This window comes from Empidonax traillii, unplaced genomic scaffold, assembly GCF_003031625.1.
Source record: "Empidonax traillii isolate 1590-97213 ecotype Southwest subspecies unplaced genomic scaffold, ASM303162v1 scaffold648:size464035, whole genome shotgun sequence".
Classification (NCBI taxonomy): Eukaryota; Metazoa; Chordata; class Aves; order Passeriformes; family Tyrannidae; genus Empidonax; species Empidonax traillii.
The window spans coordinates 168853-192611 of record NW_020955841.1 but is presented as its reverse complement, the minus strand read 5'-3'; the positions used below and the strand labels follow the sequence as shown (position 1 = coordinate 192611).

General features: G+C 39.0%; 1 protein-coding gene across 1 annotated transcript in view; it reads right to left on the bottom strand.

Moving 5' to 3' along the window:
- AHCTF1 (AT-hook containing transcription factor 1) overlaps positions 1 to 23759 on the bottom strand; it is a 46919-nt gene that overhangs the window by 15710 nt on the left and 7450 nt on the right. The window contains exons 3-25 of the mRNA XM_027899166.1: positions 23506 to 23755; positions 19790 to 19970; positions 18774 to 18981; positions 17834 to 17950; positions 17034 to 17118; positions 12987 to 13137; positions 12136 to 12268; positions 11867 to 12048; positions 11424 to 11485; positions 10345 to 10473; positions 8191 to 8281; positions 8015 to 8104; positions 7712 to 7852; positions 6862 to 6966; positions 5728 to 5821; positions 5237 to 5360; positions 5072 to 5128; positions 3809 to 3955; positions 2879 to 3066; positions 2559 to 2703; positions 2330 to 2461; positions 1453 to 1600; positions 1217 to 1367 (exon numbers count right to left, since the gene is read on the bottom strand). Coding sequence (XP_027754967.1) covers positions 1217 to 1367; positions 1453 to 1600; positions 2330 to 2461; positions 2559 to 2703; positions 2879 to 3066; positions 3809 to 3955; positions 5072 to 5128; positions 5237 to 5360; positions 5728 to 5821; positions 6862 to 6966; positions 7712 to 7852; positions 8015 to 8104; positions 8191 to 8281; positions 10345 to 10473; positions 11424 to 11485; positions 11867 to 12048; positions 12136 to 12268; positions 12987 to 13137; positions 17034 to 17118; positions 17834 to 17950; positions 18774 to 18981; positions 19790 to 19970; positions 23506 to 23755 — 3111 coding nt within the window. The remainder of the gene's footprint in view (positions 1 to 1216; positions 1368 to 1452; positions 1601 to 2329; positions 2462 to 2558; positions 2704 to 2878; positions 3067 to 3808; positions 3956 to 5071; positions 5129 to 5236; positions 5361 to 5727; positions 5822 to 6861; positions 6967 to 7711; positions 7853 to 8014; positions 8105 to 8190; positions 8282 to 10344; positions 10474 to 11423; positions 11486 to 11866; positions 12049 to 12135; positions 12269 to 12986; positions 13138 to 17033; positions 17119 to 17833; positions 17951 to 18773; positions 18982 to 19789; positions 19971 to 23505; positions 23756 to 23759) is intronic.

Genomic DNA, 23759 nt, shown 5'->3' with positions numbered 1-23759 from the left:
TAGATGCCACAAAAGAAGTAGAAGCTCTGCATGGTGTCTGCCAGCTTTCATCCTGTGCCGCAGAACAGGAAGGAACAGGACGAACCACCAAATCCAGCAATCTGTTAAGACACACGACGTAAACTATGAACATAAATGAAAAAAATCATGCTGTGTTCATCTGAGATGGTACAGAACAAAAACATTTGATGAACAACAAAGGCAGTTGAAGCCTCGCTGCTGGGGTGGTGCATTAGGCCCACAAAGAAATGAGAGATACTTTGGGGTGTTTTTTTTAATTATTTCTTTACATTTGATACCTGATTTCCTAAATCCCTGCCTCTGACATAAGAGTAACCCGATTTTAAGTTGCACAAGTGGTCTAATTCTCAATTCAGGAGAAAACTCATCTACATTTCAATGCAGGGACCAATTCATATTTTCCACTTAACTGTGTCCCTACGTTGACCTTTTCTTTAAGAGATACAAAGCTAAATGCAATAGAACCTTTGGTAAACACAAAAAGTACACACACACACATCTACATATATATATATATAAGAAACATCTTTTTGAAACATACAGTCTCTAAATCTTTTATACCTGGAACACTTTTGAGAAAACTTTGTAACAGGTGTCCCAAGAAATGCATCGGGCAACTCTGTACCAGGGAGAGGATGTGTAATGGCTGCTGGTTCTGTAGCTCTAGGACTAGAAGCAAAAGGAAAATGAACTGACTTTCATTCCTTCAAAGTCCAGACATACCAAAATTCCAGTTTAGTTGATCATATCAGTTGTAGGACAATCACCTGACAACTATGAGCCTCTTTTCTGCTCTTCATAATTCTGCTTATTTTTAAGTAAAAAAGGCAGAAAACTGGGCAGGACACGGTAAAAGATTACTACATGTTCATACAAGTCTATCAACGTATGTACATCAACTGCTTGATGATAATAACAGTCTGAGTTTCAGCTATCTTAAATACTGTAAACACATTTACCATAATGTAAATACATATATTTGTATACATAAAGACTATTACAGCAGAAAAGCTACTATTTATGATTGATTCTTAAATATGTGATATACGCAAAAACACAAAACAAAGCTTTATTCTCGTGCACCCTTCCACCAAAACACTAACATAATTCAAACAGAATTCTTGTTCTTTCTCTCCCCCTCCCTCCCTGTCCGAACATGTAGCTCAAGACTGAACTTTGCAAAAAGGCTGCTTACCTATCATATTGTGAAATGTTTGGTTTTTGCTCATTTCCTAACCATACTTCTCCAATTTTGGACAATACTTTACTGATGAAAGTTGCTCGTGTATGCACATTTCCTGCATTAGCCTGCCGTGTCACTGTTGATAATGGCTTTGGCCTTGACACTGTAAAGCAAGAGAAAAAACATCAGCCTTGTGTAACCAAAGTGACGGCTGGTTGACCACAGTGTTGCCCCTCTCTAAAAATTACCTTCTCTTAAGACTGATGAAGGCAAACGGTAAGGCTTGGCTCTCTCTACAGCCAGCTTCCTTTGAACTCTAGGCAGGATCTTGCCATATTGGTCTAACAGAGAATTTCTGGCAACTGCTCTCTCTCTCAAGCGAGGATCACGATCATTCTGACAAACAAAACGCACAAAGCAAGAAGTTAACTATTTACAAGAAGTTCATTGCACGGAACTATCTCTGCTCTTCCTAATTAGGACCTAAATTTGCTCTACAGATACAGTAAAATATGTCCACTGCACAGAATCGCAGCAAGTTTTCTATCCAATGGCACAGACCAATTTCATCTGATAGTTCCAGCAAAGTTCAAGGAAGACTAATTAAAAAAACCAACCAACCAAACAACCAAAAAAAACCAACAAACCCCAAACCCCAACAACTAAAAGCCACCATTCATATTTCACCTGTGGAGCATTCAGACTGCTCTCAGCTACAAAAATGAGACACAACATACAACATACACTACAATACACAGAAACAAGTGACGTAACTTCTGCAGTCTAAACAATACATAAAGGGATCTGAGGAACTGAAGGAACAGATGAGCTGGTAAGAAAAGATAAATATTTATTCCTCAGGTGAAAAGAAACTACTTTAAATGGAGTCAACCACAGTCTGTAACATTTAATTTACACCTTCACAAAGCAGCTTTGCAGTAGTTTAGGTTCAGTTTAGTTTTTCAGTAGTTCAGCTTTTAGGTTTAGCTGTAACTTGATGTGTAGGAACTTATAGTCTTTCAAAGAATGAGACAAGAAACAAAGCAGGCCTTTTACTGAGGACTATCAAAACTGGTTAGTTACACCAAGAGAAACTTGCACACTCAACAGGACTTCCACCCTTACCAGAAGATTAACCTTCATTGTCTGATTCAGCTGCAGTGCAGGGATATAGTTGGCACGCTGCAGATGGTGGACTAAAAGGAATTCATGATTCTGAACACCAGCGTTGGTCTGCAAAAACTTCTCCAGACACTCCTGTAAGAAATAACACAGTACAAAACCCTATTACGATCCTGAATCTTCTCTTGCCAAAGAGATGATTAAGACCTTTTTTTGTCTTCTCCAAACTTACCTTTTCAGTGTCTGTGAATGGCAGCTTCAGTAAATCTTCCATTAGCCCCATCTCCTGACAGATTTCATACATGTGCTTTAACAGCTCTTCTATGTTTAACTTAGTGGTGTGTTGCTGCAACAGACCCCAAGCCTCCACCATGCACCTGTTGTTAATTTTTGGGAGATGGAAAGGAATGGGAACAGTATAACCAAAAAGATGCCCCAAAGTCATTGTACTCATTCACAGATTAAAGGAAATGTAGAGGAACACAATTTGTATTCTCTCTTCTCCCCTTTTCCAGTATCTGAATGCCCAAACGGTGGGATGGATTTCCTTACCTATTGGACAACAACACAGTGAGGAAAAGCCGCACTTCACTACTGCTTGACATGGATGGCTTCATCATCTGCATGTACCTGAGGGCTCGCCTGTGCTCTCCTTGGCACATGAGGGACTGAATAATTCTCGTGTGCTGCCACGGCACAGTTTTGATTGTAGCTGGATGAAAGAGCAGGGCCAGAGAATTCTGCACAAGTCAGAGATTACATTTCTTAGAATATTTACAGACACACATGCAACACATACAGTCCACACTTATCTTAAGCAAGGCTGGTGGTGGGTTAAACAGACTGAGATGTCTAATGAAATGTTTGATCCAGGACATGTCAATAAACATTCTTCAGTATTTGTAGAGAAAAAAGTTCAGTTAGCAATATGGAACAAAGTGAGGGTTTTAAAAGGAGTAATTCAGACTTTTCTACGTTAACAAATCTTCGTGCACAACCATTCCTTTTTTACAAATGCATTACTAAGTAATAAGTTAGTCTATAAACAAACTGATTCTACTGACATGGTGACAGGCAAAGGACAACCTCCAACAGGAATGAGGTTCAAAAGTCACTTCTGCAATCTTCCATCTCAAATCTTGCTGCTATAATCATTGGTTTCACATTTAAAGTACCCAAAACATTTTAGACAAAATGCTCAACTGGTCTGCTGAAAACCTCCTATGATGGCTAGCTTTGAAAATTCAAATATCAAGCATTATTGAAGTCGACTACTCCTGTGTTTTAATTAATTTCCTGTCAAAGCAGTTAAAATGAAATTTCAAATCATAAACTACTGCTCCACATGCCAGAGAAGTGTTACAAAAATGCTTCTAATGTTTCAATATCTCCTTATATCTCAGCACAAATGTTTCAAAAATAATTTTATCGATTACAGCTCTGCACTGCAATGTGTATCTAAGTAAACCGTTACATACTCACTTCATAATCATTGTGATCTAGAAGCCAAAACCCTTGAATAAGCTTAACGAGACCCCAAGGGATAGCAAAGGCAGTTGGAAAGGAGTCGATGGAAGTTTCTGTTTTATTTGGAAAGGAATGCATGATATCCAACAGCAAGTAAATTGTCTGAGAGTGAGTACCTAATTAAGGTGAATAAATTTTGGTAAGACAAAAAATGTATCACATTACATTTAGCAAAACAATGAAATGAGAATATAATAATCGTAGGAAGCAAAAAGTACTAACATGTTAGTCTTGCCATTTTAAGCTACTGTAGCCTGTTACGTAGAGATAGTCAAGTCCAAAATACAAGATCTTATTATGAATTAATAGCCAGCAAGAAACACTCTTGGATTTCTGTAAGGCAGTCAAAAAGGTAACCATTAGATATTTAAATACTGCTATTATAATCTTGGGTCCCTGCTTCAGTCAGTGGAGCTACCGACTGGACACTGGAATGTCAAATGTTTAATTATTAAAGCAAACAAATTCTACAGCTGTTTTGTTTTCTTCATTTCCAGCATAAATTATGGCACCCTTACAGTACAACTTCGCACTCACTGAGTGATTCAAAATAGATTTAAAACAGTATGTGGATCCCTCATTTACAAGTGTCATTTTCCCTTTCTGCCATCAGTTGTTAGGGTCATAAGGCAGCTCTCTAGGCTCCCCTCTCAGGTCTCCATGGCCCAGCAGCATAAAAATTAGGTTTCTGCATAATGGGCATCTCTTCTCCCTCTTTGTTATTCTGTGTGCTGGCAACGTTCAACACAACCAAAACAAGCAGAGTCACCTGGGACGGAAAATGGATGATTTTGGCAAAATCAGGTACTGGACAACCACTGTTAGGAATCCTTTTGCTCTGAAGCAGCACCTTTCAGTGCACCATTCTAACACACAGTCATTTGCTACAGGTATGGGTACTTAAAATTTAAGAACTGGTAAATTCTGAGAAAAACTAGGGGAAGTTTTTAACTTGAACTTACTTTAGGGAACCTGTTTTCTCATATCAGAAAAGACTTTGCAATACAACATTTAAAGAAAAAAAACAAGAAATCAGAAAAGATCCAAACTAGAAAGAAATAAAGCAATGCTTCTGTCTAGGACTTAATTCTATACTAAATGTATTCACTCACATGGTGTTTGAAGCATACATTTAAAAATGTTGCTAAACACAGAAATGACAAACACATAAGAACATTTATGTGCCTATTTTGAAGGTGCAATGGCAAAAAAGGATACAATTGCATGTTTGTCGCTTTCTTCAACGCTTTCCAGCAAATAGAGATCCAGCAGCGCCTGAAATGAAAGATTAAAAGGTTTTCTGTTGCTCCTGTCTTTCAAAATCATTGGCTTTGGGAGACTGCTGCTGCTGGTGGTGGTGCTTTCAGTGAACAGAACACTCACATGTAAACTAGCAGGTGGGTATTTCCCAGTTCCTCCTTCATCTCTCTGCCACAACTTCTCAACTTGGTCTCCTAACTGGGAAACCATTCCATCAATCATCAAGCAGTCAGAGTCCCATTTGCCTCTACAACAAAAAGCAGCAAGGATTTAGACAGAACAAACCACTAATTCCAGCCTCTCAGTGTAACAGATTTCCACCAGCCAAAACAAAAAACCCCCCTCCTATGAGTCAAAGAAAGGAACACGCCTACACAAGCATGATTATGGCTTGAAATGCACATGGCAGATATTTCTGTGTTGGATGGTCTTTACATCACAAGGAATTAGTAAAGGAGTCTTAAGCAGAAATCCAAGTTGCAAGGTTATAGGTTTTGTTTGCTGTTGTATTACATGTAATCCCAAGGAAGCACAAAGGGGTTTAAGTGAAAAAATAACCACTCCCCTACAGTCTAACAGAGGAAGCTTTTCTAGAGCTTTCCTGCAAGTCTTACCTTGATAAACGCTCGAGTTTCTGTCGGTGACCAGTATAGTAGCTCTGAATCAAAGGATAATTGTAGAAAGGTCTAGACAAACGCATATGGTCATCTACAGCCAATAAAGTAAAAGCAAGTTAAAGAGGTATTTCAACTAAAACTTCTGACAGAAGATTAGACAAGCATCAAGAAGCCTCTGTCATTAAAAATCATCAGAAGAAATGACACCTACCAACACTACCTTATCAGTGTTAGTGAGCCAGGCATTACTTTATTCTGATCAGAGATATGCAGCGAATTGTTCCAACTACATATATCCCTGTCAAGACTTTTCACATATTTATACTTTTTAGGAAAAAAAGACATTAACGTTCATTGGTCCTAAATTACCCAATTTTCTGCATTAATTAGTATTGTATCTTTTACTGATTATTTATCTCTCACCCTTAATGCTAATTTAGTCTGCATTCTTTGTTCCTCTTATGATTCTTCCTCAGACAGAGAGTCTCCAACTCTCAAACTGTAATGTCTTTGTTAATCTCAACTGTATCTTCTGGTTACTCCAATATGTCTTTGAAAGACTGTAAACTTAAGATCCCATATGTCCAGTCTTCAAGTCCCTCAGGCTTTGCTAATTGAATCTTATCAGAACCAGTCCAGAGAAACTCAAAGCTTCCATTGTTTAAAGATGATAATGACACGAGTCGGTGGAAAGAAACTTAGCCACCTCCTGCCAATAATTAATAAAATTGATTAAAGCTGTACCATTTCTAACACCTCAAACTCTCAAAGAATGCAATACTGCTTCTGCCCTTGCTGAAGGAGAACTAAGACAGAAGGTCTGAATACTTCTTCCTGTATGAAGATCCATTTCAAGTTTACTGCTGATGCAGCATTCAGAGCATGTAGTGTAAGCTCAAGTTCACTATTAAATAAATTACTATCAAAGGGAATGGTTTTCTGAACGTCCCATGTGAGCATTTGTAAGGTAGTAAGCAATTAAGGTTGACAATAAAATTTATAATCTATTTAAATTAAGAGCATTTCCAAGGTGTATGTTCACCTTGAGCAATAAGCAAAAAGTTCAACAAAACATGCAGGTAATGCTTCTACTGTAAAAAAAAGCATTCCACTACTACAGTTCAGGTTTACCTAAACCCTCAGGAAGGAGACTGGATCGACAGAACCAGATGACCACTTGCGCATACAAAGAAATGAGGCTGGTTACCAGCTGCTTATTTGTCAAGTCTGTAAAACCTGAAAAAAAAAATGCATGACATGATTTTTGTATTGCAATTCCTTTCATTTTTACCGAAGTCCCTTCATCGGGCCAAACAAAAAGTATAAAGAAACACACTGGAAATCTGTATTTGCATTTGTCCCTCTGGATTGCTTTCCCATTTGAAGGAAAACTTCACCATCACACAGGAACAAAACACAAACCTCACAGAGAACTGGATTCACTAAAGATTAAAATCAAAAAAATAAAGTCTGAACTATTAGATACACTCAGGAAAGACATTTGTTTTTCATGTAGGAGAAATTTTTACTATAGCAAACTGTAGCAAAGGAATGGTCATCTTTTCCCCTCAAGATGCCAACAATTTCTAGTAACAGAAGCTACAGAAGCTCAAAGAACTTAAAAGTTACTCATTTCGGCTTCATTTATATTTTCTAGACTTTGCACACAACTATAAATTGCTAGCCAAGAGTTAAGAATACTTTTCAGCATTACAACACCCAGCTGCTTACACAGTCATTGCTGAATTAATGCAGCCTCCCCTACCCACTCACATCAACTCCACAACCAGTCGTTCCCCTGAAATCAAAGCATCTTAAGTCATAGTCCCAACTTCTCAGATTTAAGCCCCTCATCCCACCTCAATCTGACTCTCTCCCAACCAGCCAAAACAGCAAAAGCTCGTGTCTCCACACCTACAACACAAGCATCCTTCCAAATCTTCATCAAACACACCAAAGATTTAGCAGGGCTATCACCAACCTTTCTCAGTAAGCTCTCGTGCTTCTGTCAGAAAACAGTTTAAGACTGTGCTAAGGCTGCTCAAAAGCAACTGGCAGTGCTGAAGGGACTGTAAGGTCTGTGGGTCAATGAAGTTGCAGGAGCCGTCAAACAGCGGAACACCTTGTCAAGAAGAAATATTAAATCGTTAGTCCACAGGACAACTGCAGAGTTCCAAAGGACAATTAAAGAACCGTGGGCAGTATCATGTACTGGCAGATCACTAAATAAAATCCTTTAGGAAGGATTATTTTAGGTTTCAAAAATGACAACATGACTACTCACATATTTGGTCCAGTTCGTCTTTTGTGCAGACTACTTTGTTCCACGTCCACTCAAGAACAAACCGTAAATTAACAGCAGAACTTGGCTGTTCTTTAAAAAGAGAAAGCAAAAAAGAAATAAATACACAATGTCAAACTAAAACATACAGAGCATAAAAGTAATGTAAGGGGCATTACCTTCAGAAGTCCAGTGTTTAATACATCCAGTCAGAAGTTCTAAAGAACCTGTCTGGACAGCAGCTGACAATACTGCTTCCAACTGCTCCTCCTAAACAGAACAGACAAATTAAAATGAGAACCTCACATGCTTCTGATACCTTTTGAACCATCCACAGAAGTGTTTATTTCTAACTGGAAACTCATGCAGACATCACAAAGTCAACTAGTGCACATGCAACTAATTCCACATTCTCTTTCTTAAGCCCTGCCTGGACTCCTTGTTGGTCTGAGGAACACAGCAAAATTTTCCTCTGACATTTCATCTTCCTGCAGGCTAATTCCAATCTGCATTTGTGTGCCTCTGTGTTTTAGTCTCCATTTATTGAGTTCCAAGGAACTATTTTCAGTAATATCTTGTGCTAATATCCCTCATGCACTTTGTGCTCACGTTTGCCATCAGGAACATGTGAAGGGGACAGAACTAAAACAACTGTGTCTGCATGGAAAATTGAAGCTCAGGTCAAAGCAGCTTGCAGGACTATCACAACATGAAGCAGCTATGATACCCAAAACATTAAGTTGTGATTTGTTAAAGTGCTAGAAGAGAAGTGAAGCATCTAAATTCTAAGGGGCTGAGATTTCAGGCTGTTCAAATACTGCAGTATAACATCACAGCAATCCTTGAGAAGGACAATGCACTGGTATGCACACACATGGGAAATTGGGTAGCAGCTTATTTCAGCTGGTGTTCAGACACTTCTTGTAGGTGAAATGATCCCACATAACTTTTTACATTTTTCTTTTTTTTTTTTCTTCTAATTTTTTAAAACAAATTCAGAAGTATGTTCACCTTCTAGGTAAAATCATAACATTTAAAGAGATTTTTTCACTTCAGAAAACACATGCTACTTTCACTTTTTTCTGGAAACAGGTTTCAGACAAGGAAACACACCAATACTACTTACAGTGGCAAACAAAACTCCAAACCAAGCTTCTTGACCCAAATTCTGAAATTAATCTTCCTAGCATTCAAAAGCAATCCCCACTCAAATGCCTAACAAGTCTCTGAACAATAGAGTCACAATTCGGCAAAGGTCATCACAAAATGTTTTGCTTTCCTAAGTTATTTCCAAACCAGAGTTCACACTAGAACATCTAATTGGAACACAGAACATAAAAGCCTTCATCAGGTTTGAAAAATAAGTGTTTTATGGGCTGGGTCAGCTTGCCAAGAAATTTATTTTAGCTATTACACTCTGCTGAAGTGTTATTTGCTGTAGCACAGTTCCACAGAGTGGTGGCGAATCCCACAGGAAGATGAGGGCAGGGGAAGACTGCTCTCTCCTTCCTACTGCTCACTGCTGTGAGTATGATGAGTAGCCAACCATTTAGCTTTGACTCGATCTCAGGAAAGACAGGCTATTCATCACAAAGGCTCCTTCTCTCATGGAACTCTTCAGATGAGAGAAGATGTTGCACTGCAAATGGAAAAGCCATGATAGATGAGGGAGGGGTGTGAAGTCACAACGATGGGACATAAAGCAGACAGAAGGTATCGGTGTAGTGAGATAAAAGCGATGCAGGTGTTGCAGCAACAAGAGGAGGAAATTGGTCTACCATAGCTCAAGGCCAAGGCTACAGAGACAAAGATCAGTACAGAAAAGTCTACTGATGAAGGGAAAATGAGGGGAAGCGGTGATGAAATTGTCAGAGCTGACAATAGTAACTGGATAGCACTGCCCACTTTCTGGGAAGCAAATGATCATGCCTAGTGCAACAAGCTGATGTCCGCAATAGCACAGCCTGAGGGAGGCACCCCATTGTCAGCTACTGCACTGAACCCAGTGCTCTGAGACACTGACAGGAACAAAGGCTGTTCCAAGGGAAAGACGCTTTCCAAGGCACATGACCAGTACTGCCTGCACGCTTCCTCATGCACAGCTGGAGTGTGGAACTAGCAGATGGGTCTCTAAAGACAGACCTTCTCGGGCTGTTTCCAGTTCAACTCAGTAGTTTGGATCTAATAAAACTTCTACTTTTGCTAACTAAAGTCAAGACCTACCTTTAAATGCAACTTGCAAAACAAATAAAAATCAGATGATCATGTAGCCTCTACAGTCCTGTCAGAAAAGATGGATGTATTTTCCTTTGGATTCCCCAACGTACACTGACCTGACTCAAACTGGATGGCTGGACATCAACCAGCCTTGGAGACAACAAGCCAGCTACAAGACACCTGGTGTAGCTGTCATGAATGGCTTCACTTATTAAAGGACCAGATTTCTTCAAAAACTTCAAGGTCTGAAACATCAATAAAAAACACAGGTTAAGACAGCATTCAATCACTAAGGTTCTGGATAATCACTAACAGAAATAATATTAGCTTTCACTTAAATTGTCAGAAAGCTGCAGGCTCTAGGTTAGCAATTTGAGTAAGCATTGCTATGCAGAGTCTCAAAGACAGCAGCCAAACTAACAGTTCCAGATTATAAAAAAACATAGAATAGATTACCTATTGGAATAATTAGAATACCTAAAGGAACTAATAGTTCCAGATTATAAAAAAAATGTAGAAGAACGTAGAATACCAGCCCTTGAAATGCTGAAGGAAGGATATTCTAGCTTCTCTGTCAATACACATGCCTTGCTATTCCCTGAACACTGACACAAATTACATTCTACAGAAGCTAAAACTAATACAGTGTCAAATCGCTCTCTGAAAGACCCTTTCTCTGCTTGTTTGTGCAGAAGCTGATTTAGAAGGAAATATTTAGTGAGCTGAAACTTAATTCAAAAGGATTTATCACAAGCTGTGCAGTGGTTCAGAAGTTATAATTTGGCCAAGGCGGAAAGAAAAAACTTTAATTTCTTCTTCAACAGTTAAATAATTTTTCCTTTTCTCCATTCTGTCCTCCTTCCTCAAGGTAATCAAGGATCAAAACCTAACTCCAGACTGTGCAGATAGTTTGACTGATGGGTAATCAAGAAGTAACTGTTTTCCCCAACTTCCACAACACTTTTGTTCTTGCTCCAACAGCAACATTACATTCCTTTCCAGGCATTCCATCCCTGCCTGTGCTTCCCTGAAACAGTACTATTTGCATAAAACTGGCAGGATATGATTACAGTTAGGCATGTAGACAGACAGGATGAGCATAAAATGGTCTCTGGCCCTCAAAGCAGTGCAGGAGAAAACCTGGAGAAGGCACATCTTCTGAAATTCTCAATAAAGATACAGGTAAAAAAGTCACCTCTTTCTGAAAGCCGGTGCAAGTCAGGTGAACAACTCCTGAGTTCAGCAAGCACGTAACATCTGCAGAAACAAGGAATGCTTGATAACCTTCAATACTCTCATCACTTATAAACTTCCTTTAAAAAATTATTTTTGTCTGTAGAAACTTTATCTGTAGAGTTACCCAGGTGCTGTGCTTTGTGTCTCAGCTCAGTCATTTCATTTTGTAACCATCAGCCCTTCACAGGCTACATTACAGAAGCACCAAAACTCAGCAGACTGTCAGATATGTTTCACAATATTGAAGACCTTGTCAGTGTGAGGTAATCAGGTTTGTGAGGGCTTGGGGTTTTTTGTTTGTTTTGCTTTTGGCATGACAAACAATGAACAAGAAAGATAACCACTAAGTGGCATTTGACCTCAACTGAAATTTGTCACTATTCAAAGCAGTGAAATACCTACCAAAGTTATAGGTGCTTGGATTAAAAAACTGCTCAGGTGGTGGATAAGAAGGAGGAACTCCCCGACTTAAACTCCGCTCATGTACCAGAATATCCAAAATGAGGTTCGGAGAAGTCATGCTGATTACAGTATCCAGTGACCACAATGCAAAGTAGGGGCAATCATGAAGGAATTCTTCTGGTCTGAAAGAAAACAAGTGCATAAGCTAAACACCAACTTTCAAATTACTTACTTGTGGGGATATTGAAAACCACTGAATAGAAACCTACCTCAGTGAGTCTGGCATTTGAGCATGATACCAGCGATTGATGTCAAATACACCCAAATAAGTAGATGGTTTTCCCTGACCATATGTATTCACTTGCCAACTGAAGATTGATACACTGGTGTCAGGAGAGATTACTGTCAAAGACAAGACATTGTTCCTTATTGTAGAAAATACAAAATACTTGCTGTTTTTAAAACACTACATTCTATTTTAGTTTAATTCTGTCATTTCATTTAAGAAACACAATATTTCACTGAGAATGAGAAAAATGATTTACAGAATATCAAACATCTCAGCGACAGGTTTCAGTCATACCATCTCTTTTTCTCATCCAAGTAGTATCAGTTCTAAGCCAAACCAAATATACAATTATTAGCTAATTAGAGTTTTTTATCTGGATGATCAATAAAGATATTAAACAGAACTGGTTCCAATACTATAAGCCCTCCAGAACACCACTAGTGATCAGCTGCCAACTGGATGCAGCCACAGGTTTGATCAGGAAAAAAAAAATACAGGTAACATTCCTAAGCAACAGAAAGAACAATCTTACTGTTCAAAGACAACAACTGGCAGAACAAACTGACTGACCAGCATTATACAGATGACCCCACCATACATACTTCTAGCATGCCAGCAAACATAAAGTAAAACCTTTTTTTTTCCCTTAAAGAATGATATTTAGAGAAATAAAAAAGTCCTACATACTTCAGCAAACAACTCTTTTTTTTAAATACGCCCAACGAGCTCAGCTAGACAGATATTGAAGACTGTGGGTACAGAACAGCACTCATTGCTTAGATTTCCAAACCACGCAGTTTAGAATAACCAAACATGGACATCAGAACAAACCTTCATTAACGCTGTCCTCTCTGTCAACATGGTTGCGAAATTTTTCTATGGTCTGACAGCTGAGTAATTTAGTATTGCTGGTCTGCCCTCTTAAGGGAAAGATCCCACCAGTGAGATCTAAACTGTACCTTTCATCACAGTACTCCAAACCCTGGCAGGGAAAAAAAAAAAAAAATCATTAGATCTACTAGGAAAGACTAGATAGTTAATACAAAATGCATATTATACACTATTTTCCATGAGCTTGCTTCTGATGGAAATAAAAAATACATTTGACATGCAAGAGAATTAAGTGTCAAACTGTAACAGGTAAGTTCAGTTGTTTGCACATTTTATTTAAATTACCATTTCCTTAGCCAAACTTTGCTCTGAAGTATGCACAGTCCGTTTCTTTTTATCCAGGAATTTTGGAAATAACAGACATATGCACAGTAGATAAGAAAAATGAAACCCACCTCTTTGAAAAAGTAACGTGAAGTCTATGCAATGAATCTCATCTTTATTATAGAATGACTAATCGCTAAAATCAATTTTAATAAAAGATGTTGTCCTGAACAAGAAGTCTACTATTCCAAAAGACAGTTCCACAAGCACTATTATTTCATAAACTTGTTCAGGCATTCATTTTAATGGCTAGAAATTTCAGCTTTCATGCATATATGAAGAGCCAATCCCACACAAAGTTGGTGTAGAGGGGAAGGAGAAAAGAGTGTCAAACAAGTTTTTAAGAAAATCACATTTTTAAAAATTTTCCACACTGGGGAAAGCAAATCTAAGTTAAGAAACTCCATTGCATGGAATAGGTTCAGTAATGACATTCTCGACCAGTGAAATAAGAGAGTTTTCAAATTAGATGCACTGGTCAGACTCTGAGATGAACGGAGAGACTGTACACAAGCACTGGGTAGGACAAAGGTAAAGACGTGATCCACAACCATGAGTTGGTGCACGAGCAGCTACTAAGACAGTATAAAAAGGTCTTTGAAAGCCTAATTTAAACATATCTTTCAGTTTAATTACTTGAGCAGACTTAAACGAGTCTTGAAGGCAACAGACACACAAGTTTGACACATGTTTATAAAAACACAGTGTCATGTATTCCAGAAGTTCCACCTGTGACTTTTTACCCTAATCAAAGTCAAAGCTGCATGGTTTCATAGCCTCAAGTCTGATTCCTGGAATCAGTAAAGCACTGATGTAGCAGACAAGTGTTTCAAGCTCCTGTGACCTCTATTAAGTGAACAAGGAGCAACAGCAGACTGATTTCTCCTTGTTTACTCAAGCCTGTCCTGGTAAATGGGAACAACTCTTAAATTTTATACCACTGAAGGCAGACAAGAAACTCGATTCCATCATGTAGGCAGTCAGTCATGTCATACTGACCAATCCGTGACCACAAGGAAGTGTTCTGAGACTAAAGTATCCACTGGAGAGCACAGATCCTGTCCTGATGTGTCTTTTGGGGGAGGGGTTAGTAGTTGTTTGAGGGGGGTATATTGTCAGTAGTTTTTATCAGGTCTCAGCATGAAGCTACAAGTATAAGTGGCACATCTGGAAGCCAGCTGAGGAACCTGTCTTTTCTCCTCAGAGGCTCCAGATGTTCAGTTCTCTCTTCAACAGCCTCCTAAGAATGGTTCCTGTTGCAATCTTCCAACACACTCACCACAGGGGAGCAGAAACAGCAGGGGAGTAAAAGATCACAAATTCAGGGAATGGTGCCTGACACTACTTATAAGCCTGTCAAAGCACTGGCTGCATAGTCTGTAGGATTCAAAGTCTTACATTAACTACACAAGTTTTTCAGTTCACACAATTTTTAATCGTTTTGGTTTTGTTTTTTTTTTTAAAGAGTGTCAACTGGACTTTCTAGTAGATCCATTTTTAAAGGTTGATGAACCTTTCAACCATCAAAGGTAAAAACTGACATCTTTCACATCTTGTTCAGAGAAATAAGACAACCAAGACAAAACCCTGCCAAACAGTTAAAGGTCCCACATTTTAACATTAAAGTGTTCAGACAGAAAAAAGTAGCCATGAGAAAAAGAGACAATTTCTTTTCTTTACAATGCAGCACACAGTAAAAGTTATTGTCTTTGTCACTGCTAAGACTGTAGCTGAAAATAACTTTTGAAAGAGGTTAAACCAAAGCAGAAATTAGACGTGAGTCTTGAGAGAGATTAAAGAAACTTTCTCCTATCAACATGCCAAAGTGCTTAGAGCACTAGAAGAGAAGCAGCAGTGAACTGCAATGAAAGCCATTTTAAAATTAAAAAAAAAACACAATAAAAAACAAACCAGGGTGTTCTGTTCATCTAGAGCACTGCATATTTCTGTCATTTAAAAACTGCACAGAGATTACATCCATATTTAGAACACGCTGAACCACTTGAAGACATTTCTACTTTGTCACCATGATAGATGAAGAATTTTAAAGAAACATCACCTTCTCCAAACACCTAACCTTTATCTGTTCAAAAGCAACACTTACAAATAAGGAAGGAACTTTCCTATACATAAGGAGAAAGGGACAAAATTTAAACTCATTCAAAAAAATTCAAAATGTTCTGTCTCTACAAAATCAAGAGTACCACAATCCAATAATCACCTCAATTTCATTCCATACTCAATTAGAATATGCAAGATGAAGTACCAAATAGGAGGAAAGACTTGCTCTGAATTAAGATTACTTTCCTATCAAAAAGATCTTGGAAGAGTTTCAAGCACACTACTGAACAGAATTATGCATTATACAGGTGCCTCTCAGATCTGTTATGTATATGAGACCTAATGATACCTCATCTATATTTAAGCACATCATCTCTGGAACCAGTTCTAAAAATTTACAGAGACTCTTGTGACCAAATCATACCACTGTTCATTGCATTTACGTCTTTTGCTGGTTTAAAGAGCAGATTTCATAGGTGACCCTGGAAAGTGACTGCAACAGTCAACAACGGAAGACACCGATATCATCTACTTAAGACTTCTGTAAGGCCTTTGACACGATCAAGACATCATCTCTAAATTGAAGAGACGTGGATTTGAAGGTGGACTATTCAGTGGATAAGGAAGTGGTTGGATAGACACAGCCAGAGTTGTGGTCAATGGCTCTATCTCCAAGTGTAGGTCAACGCTGAGTGATGTCCCTCGGGGCTCTGGGACTGGTGCTCTTCAATATCTTCACCAATGACAAAAACAACGAGATCAAGTGCACTCTAAGGAAGTTTGCAAATGACACAAACCTGAGCAGTGCAGTTGACACAACAGCTGAGAAGAGCAGGATGCTATCCAGAGAGACCTGGACAAGCTTAAGAATGGGTCCATGCAAATGTAACATAAGGCAGCAAGAACAAGAGCAAGGTGTTGCACCTCGGTTGGGGCAATCCCAGACACACAAAGCCTCCCAGAAGAACTCATTGAGAGCAGCCCTGACAAGGAAGACCTTGGGGTTTTGGTGGACAAGAAGCTGGACATGAGCCAGCAATGTGCGCTCGCAGCCCAGAAGTCCAACATCATCCTGGGAGACCTCAGTGCAGCTGTTCTGCACTTTAAGGAAGCTTATGAGAAACAGAGAGACTGACATTTTACAAGGGTAGACAGTGATAGGACAAGGGGGAAGAAGTTTTCAACTAAAAGAGGAGATTTAAATTAGATGTTAGAAAGAAATTTTCTACTGGGAGGGTGGTGAGGACCAGGAACAGGCTACCCAGAAATGTTGTGGATTTCAAATCCCTGGAAGTGTTCAAGGTCAGAATGGATGGGGCCATGAGGGACCTGATCTAGTCAGTGGCATTCATACCCACGGCGGAGGGTTGGAATTAGATGAACTTTGAGTCTTCCAACCAAAACAATTCTGTGATTCCACAACTCTAGGAACTGTTTTGAAAAGTATGGCTAAGGCCCTGTCCAAGAAGATGCAACAAAAGACTTTCTTTTCTTTAGTCCTCTCTGATCTTTCATGGTAAACAACATTAATTAGCCTGACCAACTTAACTGATGCTCAGGGAAAATTACTATTTTCATCTTTCACATACAGGCATGTCTTACCTCATACATGACTTGTCCAGATGCCAGACGTTTCCTATCACCAAATGCTAACTGCAACAGATGTAAACTCACAACATCACCTTCACTGGAAAAGGTATAAATAAAGAAATTTGATTACAAAGCCGCTTTACAGTCCTCATTATAATTTTTTAGATCTAGGCTGAAACGTACTCAATTAGCATGCTCTTGCTGAAAACAAAAACACGATTTTCCAAAACTTGATAATTGGGTACATTTAACTACTAAAAAACTAAGGAAATTTTGACACTAAGAGCTTCAGGGGCGAATGCTAACTATACTATTGGAAAGCTTTAACATGCTGTATGGACCAAAAAAATTGCTGGAAATAACTCTTAACAGTAAAGTGTTCTCCATCAAAACTGCTCTGAAGTCAAATTTAAGAAGACTGCCACTCTCTGAACAGCTGGGCAGATTAAGTAGCTTGCTGATGATGTTTACTGTTCTGCATCTGCAGCCTAAACCATTTTACATGGAATTTAATATCATGGTGGGAATATCAAACAAATCCTGGAGCAATCATCAAGAAACAAGGGAAATCATTGAAGACTGAAAGCACAAATATACAGTCACTGTTGCTTTGCCTTCTTTCACAAGGTAGAAGTGAGTGGAACCCTCTTAAGGAGTGTAAAATCCTGAAAAAACTGCACTGTAAGTTTAACATCTTTCATACCTGAATCTCCTGCACAGCTAAATAAACCAAACATATACAGAGATATCAACTGTATTTAAGTAAATACTTAAAAAAAAAAAAAAGTAGTTTATGGCAACTTTTTATTCACCTTTGCTGTGTAGACTGAACAGCCCACAAGTAGCAACAATTGCGAGGATCATTCTCAGGCTCTTGAAAAGTAACGGCATAGATAGGAATCCTTCCTCCTTCAAGCTGAGAATAGTGCCTAGAGTATTAAAAGAAAAAGAAAAGAAAAAAAAGATAAAGAAAAAAGGTGAACTTGTTGGCCCTGTTTGTAGAAGGGCAGAAGCATCTTCTGAGAAAAAAGTACCTCACATGTTTACCCTCAAAGTAGGAAAGGTCATATAACCATCTTGAACAATTGACAAGTGACAAGCGACTACTTCTTAAACATTTTTCTTCCCGACTTCCAAACCTTAGGTGTACCTTCACAATTCCTTCTCGCCACCTAATTATGCCTCCACTGTCCATTTATGCTTTCAGTAGTTTCTGGTGAGTCACTGTAGTAAAGCCCTATCTGAATTGGGTCCAATATTTCAACCGGAAGATTTAAAATAATCTCTTAATTTTTCAACTGCTTATAAATTTAAATCTCCCTTATTCTGATCTCCAAGTCTTCCAAACAAATTTTCATTCACATGCATCCTTGCCTTGGAATGAGTCAACCACCTATTTCCATCAAGGCTGAAATGTAGGAAAGAACATGTTTTCAGGCACAGATCAGCTACTGCATCATCACATTTCACTAGCTTCATCATGGGCACTTTAAAGAATATTATCACCAAAATCACATTATTCACATACTGAAGCCTTTCGGTGTATGTCCTAACTGCAGTAACCGGTTCTGAAAAACACTTTCTAAAACCTGTTTCATCCCAACACACACTACCTAGTTTTACTAAATACTACTGGATAGAACTGACTTTAAAAAAATCAGCTCTATCACATCCCTACTGCATGACTTCCTGAAGCAAAACATTGAGACCCACTGCACCCCCAACTGTGGCCAAGTGGAAAGGACTACTTACTCCCTCTTCAAGGTTTTCATATTCCATAATGACAGGTAGCCATCGGAAAAACCCACAACGAGCTGATTGCTTCTGCTTATGTAGCTCAGGGTTGACACTGCTGTTCCTGAAGGACTTCGCAATTGAAAACAGAGATGCCTCCCTGCTCTGGTCACAGCTTCTCTTCTTTGTGGAACTTCAGCAGGAATTCTAGTGACAACTTCTAGATCTGCACACATAAAAGCAGGCAATAAATGAGTGTGTTATGCCATTTCAGTTGCATTTTAGACTCATGTGACAACACGGATAAACTAATTCTACCATCCCAGGCAAAATACCCATTTCTGCAAAACCTTTTTTGCTGTTTCTGTATCGATTCAAAGAACAGAAGAACTCTTCAATTGGACAGGTACTCTCACTCCTATTTCAAAACCAGGTACAAGTGTAACCTCTGTAGACAAATTCTACTTGGACTCCATAAATCAGGAGTTTGGGCCTCAGATGAATCTACCTAAAGGGACATCAACACCTGAAGCTGCTCCTGAAATAGCCAAAACAGTCTATGCAATCTGAATACACAACTTACAGAGTTCATTCATCCAAACATAGGATTTTTCATAAGTTTGATTTATCTTAAAATGCAAGCCTGAAGTTTGTCCCAAGTCTATTAATGGAAAAGGGAGAACACTCCCAAGAAATATGGTACCTCTGACACAACTCCCTGTCAGGCAGCTGCACTGACTCAGATAGTAAAATCCCTAAATCCCAAGTATCACAGTGGTAAGTACCACAGTGACAAAGGGATCTGGGTGGGAAGAGGCATTTACAACACCAGGACGAGTATTATGCCACTCCCATTTCTGATCAGGTCAGGACCATAGGATGTCAAACTGCCATCTGCAATCCATAGGCAGAAGTGTCAGAAACATCATCAGTGAACCTGCACTCTGGTATCTTCAGAGCGGGTTGCATGCTGGTTTTTTACAAGACACAAATTTTCTTACTTCTAAATTCAAATTTAAAAACTGCAGGCTTACCTGATGCTTCTACTTCATTCTGACTGCAAGATAAATCATCCAAACAAAGGTCAACCAGAAGTACATGACCAACATCTGTAGCCACTGCTGCCACTCCAAAAAGCCATCGCAGACTCTGATGTAGGTGTCGAGTGCTCACACTGGCTCCTCCATCATTGCTTATGGGTTCTATAGTAGTTACCTACAGGAAAACTACAAGTTAATATTGAAGCTGCTTGACAAGATAAATAGTAATCACTCAGAAGTGAAGCCAGCAGTTAGCACATCAGAAACAAGAAAGTAAATACAGGATCACAAGACTTAAAACAAAGCATTCCTTCCAGTAGTATCAAGCAAAAAGGAAACTAATAAAAAGAAAACCTTCTCCCTTCAAATGGTGCATTCTGTCTTTACAGCTTACCAATTTCCATTTCCTACTTAGAAATAAGTAAGTCTAAAAAAAACCACATAAAATCCGTTACATGCAAGCAGATTTATCATATCTAAAGGATTTAAGTAAGAAAGACACAACCAAATCCAGCTCTCCCACTGCTCGCAGCCCGTCAGCACTGTGATACACTCCAGGCCAAACAGGTAGTGGGATAAATCAGGGCTGCAAGTCAGACAAGGCATTGGCCAAAGGGCACAGTGGACACACCATTCCCAGGGCAATCAAATATTCTTAGAAAGGGTTGAAGGGAAATGCTGGTTAGCATTCACTTAGACTGAAAACACCCAACAGACAAATTTTAAACATACACCAGCAACTGTTGCAGATGTCCATGATATCTGTAAAAGTCAATCTAAATAAGCCTGAAGCAAAGTGCTCTCTGCTCCCTGATATGCCAAGCAGTCTGCACACTCTTTCAGGAAAAGGTAAAGACAGATCTTTCAGCACCCACAGGACACCCCAGGACAACACTGGCTGTTCTAGCAGAGACACGAGCACACGAAGGCTCCTGCACTGAAGCTGAACAACAGAAGAACATGGGCTGTAGTTCAGTCTCTTACAAAACACCACACCAGGAAAACAAGCAGCTTTACATCAACAACGTTTACTGGAAAAGAAGTGAACATCACAAGGCAGCCCATCTTTTTATGCCAACTCTTTTACCCCCAGAAGTGGGGAAAAATATCCATACCCGTAAGGCACCTAAAATTATCTTCTCTCCTATATCAAGCACGTGTTATGAGTGCACTGCCTACAGAATTCACCTTTCATCTTCGGACAAGCACTCCAGTCTGACAGGTACCTATACCCATTTAGGCAACTCTGTTTTCTTTCAGAATTCCTAATATTCAAATGAAATTTCCAACCCTCTCCGATGCTCACAGGATTAGCAAAAGCATTTTAATTGTTTGAATTCTTGCTGCTCCAAGTCTTGATGACTGTGATGAGGAAAACAGGAACTGCGACATACATCTTGCTGCAGAATTAGCCAAAGTTCAAGGATTGCTGCTTCTAACTTCTTTTTTCTTTTAAGATTTTTTTTTGTGTTGTACAACTGGCTCCAAATTAATCTTTTCCACTTTTGCATGGAGTCTTCCAAAAATGTTTCCTGGTTACTTTCATTTTCCATGTACAAGCTCCTGAAACAACATTTTTCCACTACACTGTCCATTGCTTTTTCCTATTCTCCTAGAGTACTGCCAGCTCATTCTGAGAATGAACAAAGAAAACTTTTCTCAGCTCACTGATTTTGAATGCTGCCCTTCTGTCTCATACAAACCAGGAAAATTTGGGAAAATATCATTCAACAGTTCTGAAACAGATAATTGCTATAAACCAATTTAATGTAGTTTGTGTTTTTAACTCAGGTTTGCTGTTACAAGAATCCAGTTCAAATCATACTCATCAAAATTTTCAGTTTTCTTCTGCATTTCACATGTATATCCAGAGGGCAATGAGAGATGCTTGTACACACACAGAAATATGCTAAAAGTCATTTTAAGGTCCTGAGTTTGTTTTTTTAATTGATTTCTTTACTCTGAATGACTAAACATCCCCTGTTACACCACAAGGCAGTCATGCAGCCACTATACACAACCTGCATTAATAAAAAATGACTTGATACCTTGGACCAGGTACCCCAAGGTATGTTAACCAGTACAATTTACTTGTCCACAGAGCTTACACCCACACAGAAAATAGTCCCAAAAACATGTGCTCATTAAAGCCTTAAAACAGTGATGACAAAACTTCCGAAAGCTACGTTAATAAAACACCTGAATTTTACTTAAAAAAAAAAAAAAAAAAATCAATCTGAAAATCAAAGAAACATTCAGACAGATCAACCCCCCAAATTATACATTACATGAGAATATGAGTTGCAGAAAGAATTCAAAACAGAGACAGCAGCCAAATACAAGTATTACCTACTTGTTTTTGCTTACCCTTACTCCCACTCACAGCCTGAAAGTTAACATTCCAACTAGCAATACCTGTGCCCCCTCTATGATGACTTAACTAACTCACTATCAGAGAGGCAGAAAGCAAAATGAAAGCAACAGACCACACTTGTAATCAAGAGCTTTCAGCGCATACGAGCAAAACTTTCAGGTCAGCTTTGGCTTTATTCCAAAATTCATACCCTTCATCACACAAAGCCAACACTCCCCACAGGACTTCATAATTTTTGATATATTAAAACTCTTCATAGACACAGACTTGATATGCAACATAACCCTTACTTCTTAACCTTTCCTATTCCTATTTCCAGTTTACTTGGACAGAAGACACAGAACCTAGCATACCAACGTCACTTATCACCCCACAATTTACTTATCAATTACATGCTCATGCCAGCACACAGCCTGCCTCCGCATCTCAAACTCTAACCTGTACCGAGCCGAGAGCAAACCAACACAGTGGAGCGCTGACCCAACCCTTATCTTTAGAACTTACCGAACACAAACGCTTACTACTGGTAATGACACTTCCACCTGTATCCTAGCAAGTCAAACCAAACAATGTTACGGAAAGCTGAGCAGTAAATATTTATTTGTTGCAGATTCTGAGATGACAAAAACATAATGATGTTCTGATAACTTACTCCGATACGTGTTTCCACTAGGATAATGCAACTTGGGGTCATTACATAATTTGAGTTTACAGGTTTAAGAAGGCAGAAAAAATTAGTAACACTACACCAGTGTACCCCATCTACACAAACACTAGATTCAATAAGCAGATTTAAGAACTGCAGATTGAAAGTAATCTACCAACAACAGGACAGACTAAAAGCTCTTTTTTGCAACCCTAAGTCAACATAAAAATCTGTCCTGTTCCCTAGTCACCCACTTCCTCGTCCAAGATTCATGGGAATGTGTCGAAGTCATTTAGAGCACAACAATATAAGTCTGCGATTCTTTAAAGACGTTATTTCTGACACAAATTAGCCATTTAAAAACGATATATCACAGACACTTTAAACAGTGGAGTTTTCTTCTTTTTTGCTCTGACAAAAAAAAAAAAGGTTTTAATGCCTTTTTGTAGAAGTGGAGAATTAAGTCACTACGTGCTCTACAATATGTTTTATTAGGAGTCAACTCAAAAGACAATGGTACTGCTAAGCTCAAGATTTTACTTCAATGTATATGCTTCTATTGACTGGGTACTCTGAAGTGACAATATGGAAAACGTAAGTCCCACAAAGAGATGCTCCAGGGCTTTTCCCGAAATAGGACTGTGTAGAAGCTAACAACACAAAACCTTCTTTTCCCCAAAAAGTACATACCCTGCCTGGAAGAACAACTGCTTTAACCACTCTGGAGATCCCAAGGTCGTACAGACAGAGAACACTTCCCTCGGCTTCTTCCAACCCAACCAGGAGTCCAGTTCTCTTCTGCCACGAAAACTCCTTCACCACACGAACGGTGGGAGGCTGCTCATTGACTCCGCTGAAACGATACGCAGAGAGCCGCTCTCCTGTCACAGAGTTCACCACCTCCAGCTGAGGACCACACGCCAGCCACGCCAGGCCACTTCTCC